Source organism: Ranitomeya variabilis, chromosome 1 (assembly GCF_051348905.1).
Source record: "Ranitomeya variabilis isolate aRanVar5 chromosome 1, aRanVar5.hap1, whole genome shotgun sequence".
In the NCBI taxonomy this organism is placed as follows: Eukaryota; Metazoa; Chordata; class Amphibia; order Anura; family Dendrobatidae; genus Ranitomeya; species Ranitomeya variabilis.
In genome coordinates, this window is record NC_135232.1 from 514,094,934 (window position 1) to 514,108,920 (window position 13,987).

Consider the following 13,987-nt stretch of genomic DNA (forward strand, 5'->3'; position numbering starts at 1 on the left):
ACCCCACATGATGCTCCATACTGTATAATGGCCCGACAGTGCTCCATACTGTATAATGACCCCACATGATGCTGCATTTTGTACAATGGTCACAAATGATGCGCCATATTGTAAATGATCACACATGATGCTCCATACTGTATAATGGCCTCACATAAAAAACAGGAACCAACCAAACTGGGGATCAATACATTTAAATGTGATGGTAGTCGATGCAGGACAACCTGGTTCAAAATGAATACATTGAAGATGGAATGGGAATAAACAGAAGACCATAAAAATGACTGCGAAGTTCCTTTCACTAATAAATAAAACCAAGAAAACTATGCATTTCAGGGACCCAGGACTCTTTTATCAAGTTGCTCAGGCAAGAAACACATAGTATTACTTGAGATTATCAATGAAAGGAACCTAACAATCATTCTTATGGTCTTTTGAGGATCCCTGTGCCAAGGGAACACTTAACACAATGTAACTCCAAGTCAATCACACTTCTGTGAAATCAAGCTGTCCAGTTATGAAGCAACACTGATTGTGAATCAATTTCTCCTGCTGTTGTGCAAATGGAACAGACAACAAGAAGAAATAATAGGCAATTAGCAAAACACCCCCTATAAAGGAGTGGTTCTGCAAGGGGTGACCACAGATTATTTGTCTGTTCTCATCCTTTTTGGCTGTTGCTTTGGTCACTTTTGCATTTTGTCATTGCTCTCGCCTCTAGAGGTACTGTAGAGAAGCATGAGGCGGTGTATACAACCCACAGAATTTGCTCAGGTAGTGCAGCTAATCCAGGATGGCACATTAATGCAAGCTGTAGCAAGAAGGGTTGCTGTGTCTGTCAGTACAGTTTCCAAAGCATGGAGCAGATATCAGGAGACAGACCAGTACACCAGGAGACATGGAAGAGGCTGTAGGAAGGCAACAAGCAGGACCACTACCTCCTCCTTTGTGCAAGGATGAATAGGAGGAGCAGTGCCACAGCCATGCAAAATGACCAACAGCAGGCCACTAACATGCATGTGTCTGCTCAAACTGTCAGAAACAGACTCAGACAAGTAGGTGTTGCGCTCACAGCCCAACACCATGCAGGGCAATTGGCATTTGCAAGATTGACAGATTCGACATTGGCGCCCTATGCTGTTAACAGATTAGAGCAGGTTTGCACTGAACACATGTGCCTGCAACATCCTCCAGCATCACCGATTTGGCAGGGGGTCAGTAATGGTGTGGGGAAGCATTTCCCATGATGAAATCCTCAGACCCATTGTGAGACTATATTATTATTATTTATTATTATAGCACCATTTATTCCATGGCGCTTTACATGTGAGGAGGGGTATACATAATAAAAACATATACAATAATCTTGAACAATACAAATCACAACTGGTACAGGAGGAGAGAGGACCCTGCCCGCGAGGGCTCACAATCTGCAAGGGATGTGTGAGGATACAGTAGATGAGGATAGAGCTGGTCGTGCAGTGGTTTGGTCGATCGGTGGTTACTGCAGGTTGTAGGCTTGTCGGAAGAGGTGGGTCTTCAGGTTCTTTTTGAAGGTTTCGATGGTAGGTGAGAGTCTGATATGTTGTGGTAGAGAATTCTAGAGTAAGGGTGATGCGCAAGAGAAATCTTCTATGCAATTGTGGGAAGAGGAGATAAGAGGGGAGTAGAGAAGGAGATCTTGTGAGGATCAGAGGTTGCGTGCAGGAAAGTACCGGGAGAAAAGGTCACAGATGTATGGAGGAGACAGGTTGTGGATGACTTTGTATGTCATGGTTAGGCTTTTGTACTGGAGTCTCTGGGTAATGCGGAGCCAGTTAAGGGATTGACAGAGGGGAGAGGCCGGGGAATAAGGGGGGGGGATAGGAGGATTAGTCAGGCAGCTGAGTTTAGGATAGATTGGAGGGGTGCAAGAGTGTTAGAGGGGAGGCCACAGAGCAGGGTTTTTGCAGATTCTTGGCTTAAGAATGTACAGATCCGTGAAATATTTTTGAGTTGAAGGCAGCAGGAAGTGGAAAGGGCTTGGATATGTGGTTTGAAGGAGAGATCAGTGTCAAGTTTTACCCCGAGACAGCGAGCTTGTGGGACTGGGGAGAGTGGGCAGCCGTTTACTGTAATGGATAGGTTCATTGGGGGGGTCGTGTGAGATGAGGGAAAGATGATTAATTCTGTTTTGTCCATGTTAAGTTTTAGAAATCTAGCGGAGAAGAAGGATGAAATAGCGGATAGACATTGAGGGATTCTGGTTAGTTGGGTGGTGATATCTGGTCCAGAGATATAGATCTGTGTGTCGTCAGCATAGAGATGATACTGAAAACCGTGAGATTCTATGAGCTGTCCCAGGCCAAAAGTGTAAATGGAGAAGAGCAATGGCCCTAGAACTGAGCCTCGCGGGACTCCGACAGATAGGTGGCGAGGTGAGGAGGTGGTGGGTGAGTGGGAGACGCTGAATGTCCGGTCAGTTAGGTATGACGAGATCCAGGATAGGGCCAAGTCTGTGATGCCAAGGGATGAGAGGATCAGCAACAGGGAATGGTCCACTGTGTCAAAGGTAGAGGACAGGTCCAGGAGGAGTGTTGCTTGCTCTTGGAGGTTAATAGGTCATTAGTGACCTTAGTTAGGGCAGTTTCAGTGGAGTGGTGTGACCGGAAGCCTGATTGTAAGAGGTTGAAGAGGGAGTTATAGTGTTATAGGGCGATAGCTCGATACAGAGGATGGTTTAAGAGAGGGCTTTTTGAGGATAGGTGTGATTGAGGCATGTTTAAAGCTTGAGGGGAAAACACCAGTTGTAAGTGATAGGTATGCAGGAGCACTAGGCCCTGGGTTCCTTCTGATGCATGACAATGCTAGGCCTCATGTGGCTTAAGTGTGTCAGCAGTTCCAGCATGTTGAAGGCAATGATGCTGTGAACTGGACTACTTGTTCCCCAGACCTTAATTCAATCGAGCACATATGGAAAATCATGTCTCATTTTATCCACCAATCACGTTGCACCACAAACTGTCCAGGAGTTGACTGATGCTTTAATCTAGGTATGGTAGGAGATCCCTAAATAAAACATCCTCCGCCTCATTAGGACCATGCCCAGGCATTTTAGAGAGGTCATTCAGGCACGGGAAGGCCACACTCACTACCAGGGCCGGACTGGGACTAAAATTCAGCCCTGGCATTTGAAGTTACACAGGCCCACTTGTCACATGGTGACTGTGTAATATCTTTGTAGACTTGTATGTCCGCTATAGATTGGAACCAATTTTTCATTCAAAAAGTCAAATGGCGCTCCTTCCCTTCTGAGCCCTGTCGTGTGCCCAAACAGTGATTCCCCCCCACATTGGGGGTATCGGCATACTCAGGACAAATTGCACAACAACTGTTGGAGTCCAGTTTCTCATTTTACCCTTGGGAAAATAAAAAAATTGTTGCTAAAAGTTCATTTTTGTGACTAAAAAGTGAAATGTTAATTTTTTCCTTCCATGTTGCTTCTGCTGCTGTGAAACACTTGAAGGGTTAATAAACTTCTTGAATGTGGTTCTGAGCACCTTTAGGGGTGCAGTTTTTAGAATGGTGTCAGTTTTGGGTATTTTCAGTCATATAGACCCCTCAAACTGACTTCAAATGTGAGGTGGTCCCTAAAAAAAATGGTTTTGTAAATTTTGTTGTAAAAATGAGAAATCGCTGGTCAAATTTTAAAGGGACTCTGTCACCTGAATTTGGAGGGAACAATTTTCAGCCATAGGGGCGGGGTTTTCGGGTGTTTGATTCACCCTTTCCTTACCCGCTGGCTGCATGCTGGCTGCAATATTGGATTAAAGTTCATTCTCTGTCCTCCGTAGTACATGCCTGCACAAGGCACATTGCTAACATTATTAGTGAGGAATATGTAAAAATATAAGGGATATGAAATGGTTTACTGTACGTAAACCATATCTCATATCCTGTCTGGTTTTATAAGGAGATAGCAAAAGCCGGCATTTGAATTACCGGCTTTTCTGCTTTCCAGCTCTTTATATATATATATATATATATATATATATATATATATATACTAGATTGTGGCCCGATTCTAACGCATTGGGTATTCTAGAATATGCATGTCCCCTTAGTATATGGACAATGATGATTCCAGAATTCGCGGCAGACTGTGCCCGTCGCTGATTGGTCGAGGCAACCTTTATGACATCATCGTCGCCATGGCAACCATTATGACATCTACGTCGATACTGTGCCCGTCGCTGATTGGTCGAGGCGAATTCGCGGCAGACTGTGCCCGTCGCTGATTGGTCGAGGCGACCTTTATGACATCATTGTCGCCATGCAGTGCCCGTCGCTGATTGGTCGAGGCCTGGTGGCATCGACCAATCAGAGATGCGGGATTTACAGGACAGACAGACAGAAAAACCCTTAGACAATTATATATATATATATATATGTAATGTGTGTGTCACACTGATGTATATATACAGTACAGACCAAAAGTTTGGACACACCTTCTCATTTAAAGATTTTTCTGTATTTTCATGACTATGAAAATTGTACATTCTCACTGAAGGCATCAAAACTATGATTTAACATGTGTGGAATTAAATATTTAGCAAAAAAGTGTGAAACAACTAAAATTATGTCTTATATTCTAGGTTCTTCAAAGTAGCCACCTTTTGCTTTGATGACTGCTTTGCACACTCTTTGCACACTCTGCGCCCTAATCTTGTCATGGGCTGCTACCATCTTGCGCCCCCTTCCTGTCATGTGCAGCCCCCATCCTGCGCCCCTTCCTGTCATGTGCAGCCCCCATTCTGCGCCCTCATCCTGTTTTGTGCGCCTCCACCTTGTCATGTGCTACTCTCTTCCTGTGCCCTCATCCTGTCATGTGCTCCCATCCTGTGCCCCAATCCTTGTCTTGTGCCCCAATCCTGTCATGTGGTGCTCCCATCCTACGCCCCCATCCTGTGATGTGGTGCTCCCATCCTGCATCCTCATGCTGTCATGTGCTGCTCCCATCCTGCACCCCCATTCTGCTATGTGCTGCCCCAATCCTGGTATGTGCTACTCCAATTCTGCACCCCCATCCTGTCATGTGGTGCTCTCATCCTGCATCTCCATCCTGTCATGTGGTGCTCACATCCTGTCATGTGCTGCTCCCATCCTGCACCCCATCTTGTCATGTGGTGCTCACATCCTATCATGTGCTGCTCCCATCCTGTACCCCATTCTGTCATATTCTGCTCCCATCCTGTGCCCCCATTCTGTCATGTGCAGAAAAAGTCACTGTCTTGCTGCGCTGACATATTTTCTATATACAGTATATTCAGTAGAAAGTGGCTGGATTGCTCCGCTGACGTATTTTATATATAGATTCAGTATAAAAATGGCACCGAAAAGTGCAGACTGTGCAGGCGCCAATTCCGGTGCCACAACCCTCCTGGGTCACAATCCTCATTCCCGGATGCATAACTCTGTGGGGTCCAGTCTGCGCAGGTGTGTCGCGCTTGCACATTCTATAAAGACTTCGGACAGAGTGACGCTCCTAGCATTATATTATAGATTGTGAGGCAGTGACTGGTGTCACAGGTAGGGGTCGCTGTATGCTTTCCCCAGGATGCGCACAGAGGTGTATTGAGGCCATGGGGGTGCATTGCAGTCGCAAGCGTAGCTGTGATTACAATTATGAGACAGTGACTGATGTCACAGGTAGGGATCGCTGTGTGTTCTCTCAAGGATCTGCATGGAGGTGTATGGAGGCCATGAGAGTGCATTGCAGTCAGAGGCTTGGCTGTGATTACAATGCAGTCTAAAAATAAGTGTTAGTCTTGAGCATGTTATTGTCCAAGGCAGAGTTGGGAAAACCTGCTCTGGAGTTTTTGTATTTTGTAACAGACTGCAAGATGGTAGTCGCTCAGTCTGTTTAATTCCAGGCCTGGGTGTTCCACGTGGCTGAAGGCCAAAGATCCCAGTTAAAATCCCTGCAGTAAAGGGTTTGGGTGTGTCAGGGTCAGGTTGATTGCCAGTTTGGTGTGTGCTAGAGGGCAGAGCAGCTAGCTCTGCAGAGCTTCTGTGTGAGGCAACACAGGCAAGTGAAACCAAGCAGCCAAGGGAGCTGAGACACCTGGCACCCACAGAGAACATAGTGGTGCAGTCACCCACGACAACTGGTCAGAAGAGGACTGGCATGTTTAGTGACTGTAAACTGAAGGATATCGTGTACTGTGCAAAGCTGTGAGTAGCACATTTACACGGTGGTGCAGTCACCCACGGCAACCAGTGAGCGGTGGACTGGCATGTTTAGTGACTGTAATCCAGAGGATATGGTTCCTGGCAGAGACCTGGAGGATACCGGGTACTATGTAGTGCTGTGAATTAGACATTAATGGTACATACTTGTATGAATTGGATATTAATGCTGTGAAGTAACCACATTAAAGAGACTTTGTGTTGGAACTTTCTTGGGTCACTGCCTCCTCACTGCATAAGTGTGCTACCGCTGCACTACATTATATATATATTGTAGAGCTGCAGTAGCATCGTACGCAGTGAAGAAGCAGTGACCCACAAATTCAAACACAAAAGTCTCTTTTAATGTGTTTCTTCACAGCATTAAAGTCCAATTCACATAAATGCATATAACTTCAGTGGATATTATCAGTGACCAGTTTACACCGGTTAAAAGCAATACATATCACATGGCTTTAGATTTGCGGTCCCTAAACAGGCCAGACTTCCCTTGTCCAGTTTCCCTGGGTGACCGCACGCCATCTCACAGTCTCTATACGTCTCCATACACACAGCCTCATATGTTGCAGACACTACACACGCCAGCCCTCCTCTGACTAGTTCTCGTGGGTGTCCTGCATTGCTGTATCACAGTCTCTTTACAGACTCTTTACTCACACAGTCGTACACAGTTCAGGATATCCTCCGGATAGCAGCCGGGCACCTTATCCACCTGTTTGCAATCGTTGCACATGCTAGTCCTCTTTCGGGCACAGGACATCCACCTCCGGGCACAGGACTGTCCACATCCGACTCCTTTGGGCACAGGACATCCACCTCCGGGCACAGGACTGTCCACATCCGAGACCAGTACCATGGATGACTTGCATCTCTGTGTACGCTGCGGGTGCCAGGCTATTCAGCTGCCCTGGGTGCTGGCTCTGCTGGCCTGTGCCTCCATGCACTCTGCAGACCAGCACTCACCAGACTGACGCTGATGTGCACCTCGCACACCTGACACGACCTGACACAGCATGACACACCCATACCCCTTACTGCAGGGTTTTTAAACACACACAAACCTGTGGCCTTCAGCCACCTGGAAAACCCGGACCGGAAATCCGTGACTCTCATGCACACCTATGGACTTCATCTGTCTGCATGCACATTCTGGGGAGGACAAACAGCGCCCCCTAGCTGTATCAGAGGCCACAGCCTCACTATGTATGTATATATATATATATATATATATATATATATATATATATATATATATATATATATACACTCACCGGCCACTTTATTAGGTACACCTGTCCAACTTCTTGTTAACACTTAATTTCTAATCAGCCAATCACATGGCGGCAACTCAGTGCATTTAGGCATGTAGACATGGTCAAGACAATCTCCTGCAGTTCAAACCGAGCATCAGTATGGGGAAGAAAGGTGATTTGAGTGCCTTTGAACGTGGCATGGTTGTTGGTGCCAGAAGGGCTGGTCTGAGTATTTCAGAAACTGCTGATCTACTGGGATTTTCACGCACAACCATCTCTAGGGTTTACAGAGAATGGTCCGAAAAAGAAAAAAAATCCAGTGAGCGGCAGTTCTGTGGGCGGAAATGCCTTGTTGATGCCAGAGGTCAGAGGAGAATGGGCAGACTGGTTCGAGCTGATAGAAAGGCAACAGTGACTCAAATCGCCACCCGTTACAACCAAGGTAGGCCTAAGAGCATCTCTGAATGCACAGTGCGTCGAACTTTGAGGCAGATGGGCTACAGCAGCAGAAGACCACACCGGGTACCACTCCTTTCAGCTAAGAACAGGAAACTGAGGCTACAATTTGTACAAGCTCATCGAAATTGGACAGTAGAAGATTGGAAAAACGTTGCTTGGTCTGATGAGTCTCGATTTCTGCTGCGACATTCGGATGGTAGGGTCAGAATTTGGCGTAAGCAACATGAAAGCATGGATCCATCCTGCCTTGTATGGAGCATCTTTGGGATGTGCAGCCAACAAATCTGCGGCAACTGTGTGATGCCATCATGTCAATATGGACCAAAATCTCTGAGGAATGCTTCCAGCACCTTGTTGAATCTATGCCACGAAGAATTGAGGCAGTTCTGAAGGCAAAAGGGGGTCCAACCCGTTACTAGCATGGTGTACCTAATAAAGTGGCCGGTGAGTGTATATATATATATATATATATTTCTCCACTATCAGTGGACAGGGAGTACTCACTTGGCTGGTCGTTGAGGAATGTACCAGGATACTCCGGGTTAAAAAGTACATACGATTTATTAGTACACAGCATAAACCTCTCTGCAGGATCTTGGTAACACACAGCAACCCGTGCATGTCTGGCAGCCATTCCGCTTCATAGAACCCACGGTCCTCGTTGAGCCCCAGTATGCCTAATACGGTTTAGTGTAAGTTAATTGTCAGCAATGTCCACACATGTGCCCAGATACCTCTTACACTCAGAGGCATCCTTCCAACACGTCTCACTCTGGCACACACCAGCCAGCACTGCTAGTGCACAAACACCCAGACTCCATCTTGTGTGTTCAGACACTTGGGTGGGGTATGTAGGTGACTGGATCCACCTATCTCTCCAAGTCACCTAGAAGCCTTTGTAGTGCAGCAGTATTCTCGCTGTGCAGTGATGAGGCAGTGACCGAGCAAAGTTAAAAATAAAAGCCTCTTTAATGGTTAACTCACAAATAATGCACAGCACACTACATCCTCCGGATCGCAGCTGAAAACCATATCCTTGAATTTACAGCTAATAAAGACACCAATCCACCTCTGAGACCGGTTGCCGTGGGTGACTGCACCACTGTGTATGCTGAGAGTGCCAGGGCTTTTGGCTCCGCTTGGCCCTGTGTTGCCTCACACAGGTTTGAGATCTGCAAAGCCATCTGCTCTGCCTGCTTGCAAACACCAAACTGACTCTGGCCCTGACACACCCAAACCTATACTGCAGGGTATTTTAACTAGCAACCTGTGGCCTTCAGCCACATGGAAACCCCAGCCAGGAATGAAACGGATTGCACCACTACCATCTGTAGTCTGTTTCAAAACACAAAAGCCCAGAACAGGTTTTCCCTAAAGCTTACTTTTTATTTTGCATTGCAATCCCAGGTATGCCTGAGACTGCAATGCACTCCCATGACCTCAATATGCCTCCGTGCGCACCCTGAGGGAACACACAGCGACCCTTACATGTAAAACCAGTCACTGCCTCACAATATATACAGATAATATTCCTTTATCCTGTTTCCTTTTCATTGCTTCCAGTTCTCTAAACCTGTTTGTCTCATGAGACATGTCGGAAAGTTGCACCATTAGTTTGATTTTACAGCAGTTGTTAAAAATGTTATAAGATAAGAAATATAACATGCATATTTTTTAACATAATAATAATTTTAATTTCTATAGCACCAACATATTCTGCAGCACTTTACATTTTAGAGGGGAATCGTACAGACAATAAAAAACATTACAGAATGACAATAATCACATAAACAACAAGTACCAAGAGAAATAAGGACCATGCTCGCAAGCTTTCAATTAATGAGAAAATAGGGGAGACACGAAAGGTGGATGATAACAATTGCTTTAACTGTTCTGACCAGCCATAATGTAATAAATCGGGTGTTTCTGTAATGCTGCATGAACCGGTTACCAGCCAGAATTTGTAAAAGTACAGACACATAGGGCAATTAAATGAACATGATACAAGGGTCCTGGTTATTAAGAAAATTTTGAATGGGCAACACCGGGATAGTTAAATAAATGCGTTGAGGCGGTAGGCCAGTCTGAAGGAATGCATTTTTAGGGCACGCTTAAAACTGTGGGTATTGGGAAATAATTGAATTATCCTGGGTAATGCATTGCAAAGAATTGGCGCAGCACGCGAGAAGTCTTGGAGACGGAAGTGGGAGTTTCTGATTATGGATGATGTTAACCTCAGGTCATTAGCAGAATGGAGGGCATGGGTAGGGTGGTAGACTGAGATGAGGGAGGAGACGTAGGGTGATGCTGAACCATGGAGTGCTTTGTGGGTGAGAGTGATACGTTTATATTGAACTCTAGAGTGGTTGGGTAAACAGTGCAATTACTGACACATGGTAGAGGCATCGGTGTAACGGTTGGTGAGGAATATGATCCTGACTGCAGCATTCAGTACAGATTGGAGAGGGAAGAGTTTGGTAAGAGGGAGACTGATTAGTAGAGAGTTACAATAGTCCAGATGAGAATGAATAATAAATTATAAATATTGAATTGTGACTTCAAATTTGAAATCTGAAACCGGTGAATCCCGGCAGTGCACAGTGCGTGCGCTTGGGGGATTTATAAGTCTGTAGTCACACAGAGTGTCTGCAGACTTATCGATTTTGACCGGACAACTCCTTTAACTGGCAGTTCACTGGCTTGGCTACACAGTGAGCTGTCAGTCGAGCCGAGAAAAGTGGGACTGGGTTGGGAATAGAGCCAGAGAAGTAGAGGTGCCTTGACATACCCAGAGTACTTTACTATCATTTGCATTAAAAAAGTGAGTTTTCAGTCAAGGAGCAACAGAGTGGATAAATAAAAGTGAGAATGGCATTATGTTCAACACAGCAACATGACCATATAAATATTTGGGTAGGGGTGCATTCTCAAAGATACCTTTTTAATAGTTTCTAATTCAAATTCAATTTAATAAAGTGTTTTGTAAAAGATAAACCACTCACAAGTTGTGTTTCTCCAGAATTAGAACTTTGCGGTGGAGTTCCTGATTCTGAGCAGTACAAGCGGACATCCTAAAAGATGCAGACAGAAAAGATTCTTCAGAGGTTTATATAATATACTGTACCACATTCTACAAGGAAAATAGATTTGGCAGATTATGTTGCACTTTGTATTCATCAAATCATTATTTACAACTGCATATTAAGATTTTCAAGACTTTATTTCAGAAGCATGTGCCAACATTTCAGTAACCTAATGACCTAATGCTTGTGCAGCTGAATACGATCTCTAGCGTGAAAATGGATTAAGCTACAGATAGATTTGACAATATTTCTTCTCTGCAGTGAACAAAATGATTGATCTTCTGGTCCTAACAAAATTAGTGTTTTGGGGCAACTTTAGTCTTTAACCAATTCCCAACATATAATGTAATATGTGAGGTCCCTGTCTTTGATGCAGATGATGACTGTGTTATTCTGCAAACAAGCCCTTATTCAGCTTTCAGCTTTGTGGATGAAAAAAAATATGGCTCTTGAAAGAAGGGGTGGAAAAAAAGGCAAAAATGGAAGTCCTACAGAAAGCACAAAGATGCCATTTCAACCAAGCAATTACGCAAGATGTCTAGCATAAAATATTTGAAAAATTACAAAATTATTAATTTTTGGCCAGCTCCCCCAAATAGGCATTGCTGTGGTGGGACAGGGAGTGGCTATCGCCACTTGTCTAATTCTTGACTAGCTGTGGCATGCTGTACATCACAAATCTTACTCCAGTCTCTGACTGAAGTATGATTTGTGGAGCGGCACTCCTTAAAGAAGTTGTCCACTACTTTTTTTAGAAGTTTAACCCCTTAACGACCGCTGATACGCCTTTTAACGGCGGCCGCTAAGGGTACTTAAACCACAGCGCCGTTAATTAACGGCACTGTGGAAAAAGTGAATAGCGCCCCCCAGAGTCGGATTTTCTCTGGAGTCTCGGTTACCGGGGGTAGCCGAGACCCCAGAGAACATGATTTGCGTTTTTTTTTACCGACCCCCGAGTTGCGATCGCCGGTAATTAACCGTTTACCGGCAGTCGCAAAAAACGAAACAAAAAAAAAACGCGATTTCCCATTTAATTTCTCTGTCCTCCGATGTGATCGCACATCAGAGGACAGAGAAATGGGTCCCCGATTGCCCCCGATGGCCCCCCGATACTCACCTGTCTCCCCCGGTGCTCCTCGTGGCCTCCGATGGGCGCCGCCATCTTCTCCCGGCAAAAAAATGGCGGGCGCATGCGCAGTGCGCCCGCCGGCCGGCACCTGGGAGATCTTTGGGGTCTCGGCTGCTGGGGGTAGCCAAGACCCCAAAGAACATGATCGGGATCGGTTTTTACCGACCCCTGTTTTGCAATTGCCGGTAATTAACTGTTTACCGGCGACCGCAAAAAAGAAAAAAAGAGATGTGTACTTCTCTGTCCTCTGATGTGATTGGTGATTGCACATCAGAGGACAGAGAAATAGGGGGATTCGGGGACCCTATCATACTTACCGGTGTCCCTGGGTCCTCCTGCGTCCCCTCCTGCCCGCCAGCTTCTTCCTATGGAAAGAAAATGGCGGGCGCATGCGCAGTGCGCCCGCTCTCTGCTGCCATCTGCCGGCCGGCAAGAGAGAGGGTTAGGGTTGGGGCTAAATTTAGGGTTAGGGTTGGGGCTAAATTTAGGGTTAGGGCTGGGGCTAAATTTAGGGTTAGGGCTAGGGTTAGGGTTGGGGATAAAGTTAGGACTAGGGTTGCGGCTAAAGTTAGGATTAGGGTTGGCATTAGGGTTACGTTTGGGATTAGGGTTAGGTTTGGGATTAGGGTTAAGGTTAGGGTTGGGATTAGGGGTGTATTGGGATTAGGGTTAGGTTTGAGGTTAGGGTTGAGATTAGGATTAGGGGTGTGTTGGATTTAGGGTTCTGATTAGGGTTATGGTTGTTTTGGGGATAGGGTTGCGATTATCCTTAGGGTTGTGATTAGGATTATGGATCGGGTTGGCATTAGGGTTAGGCCTCTTTCACACTTCAGTCTTTTGGCGTCAGTCTGAAATCGCCATTTTCGTCAAATAGCGGATCCGCCATTTTTTTTGCGGATCCGCTATTTTCCCACAGACATGCATTAGCGACGGATTGTGGCAGATGGTCGTCCGTTCCATCCGCCATGCGACGGATCCATCGAGATTTGGCAGACGTCATCTAGACATTGACGGCCATTGTAAAGTTTTTTGTCTGCGCCGAAATGGCGGTTTGCGACGGATCTGTCGCATTCTTCATTCCATAGAATGGCCGCCTATGGGCGACGGATCCGTCGTTACCGTCATTTTGGCGGATCCGTCACCCCAATCCATTTTTTCAATTGCGCATGCTCCAAATAGTAGATACTTTTCCCAGACAACCCCCAAGTAACGGATCCGTCAAAAAAACGGATCCGTTAGAACCGTTTTCTCAACAATTGTGACGGATCCGTCGATCCGTCACTATGTCGGAGCTGACTGACTCCAAACAACTGAAGTGTGAAAGAAGCCTTAGGGGTGTGTTGGGGTTAGGATTGGAGTTAGATTTGGGGGGTTTCCACTGTTTAGGTACATCAGGGGGTCTCTAAATGCCACAGCCAATTTTGCGCTCAAAAAGTCAAATGGTGCTCCCTCCCTTCCGAGCTCTGCCGTGCACCCAAACAGTGGTTTACCCCCACATATGGGGCATCAGCGTACTCGGGATAAATTGGACAACAACTCTTGGGGTCCAATTTCTCCTGTTACCCTTGTGAAAATAAAAACTTGGGGGCTAAAAAAAATCTTTTTTTGTGGAAAAATTTTTATTTTTATTTTCACAACTCTGCATTATAAACGTCTGTGAAGCACTTGGGCATTCAAAGTTCTCACCACACATTTAGATAAGTTCCTTGGGGGCTCTAGTTTCCAAAATGGGGTCACTTGTGGGGGGTTTCTACTGTTTAGGTACATCAGGGTCTCTGCAAACGCAACATAATGCCCGCAGACCATTCTATCAAAGTCTGCATTCCAAAATGGCG

At 45.7% G+C, this 13,987-nt stretch overlaps 1 protein-coding gene across 1 annotated transcript in view; it reads right to left on the reverse strand.

Annotated features, from left to right (window-relative positions):
• LOC143766098 (cyclic AMP-responsive element-binding protein 3-like protein 3) overlaps positions 1-13,987 on the reverse strand; it is a 333,158-nt gene that overhangs the window by 105,283 nt on the left and 213,888 nt on the right. Inside the window, exon 7 of the mRNA XM_077253493.1 lies at positions 10,943-11,011. Within this exon, the coding sequence (XP_077109608.1) occupies positions 10,943-11,011 (69 nt within the window). The remainder of the gene's footprint in view (positions 1-10,942; positions 11,012-13,987) is intronic.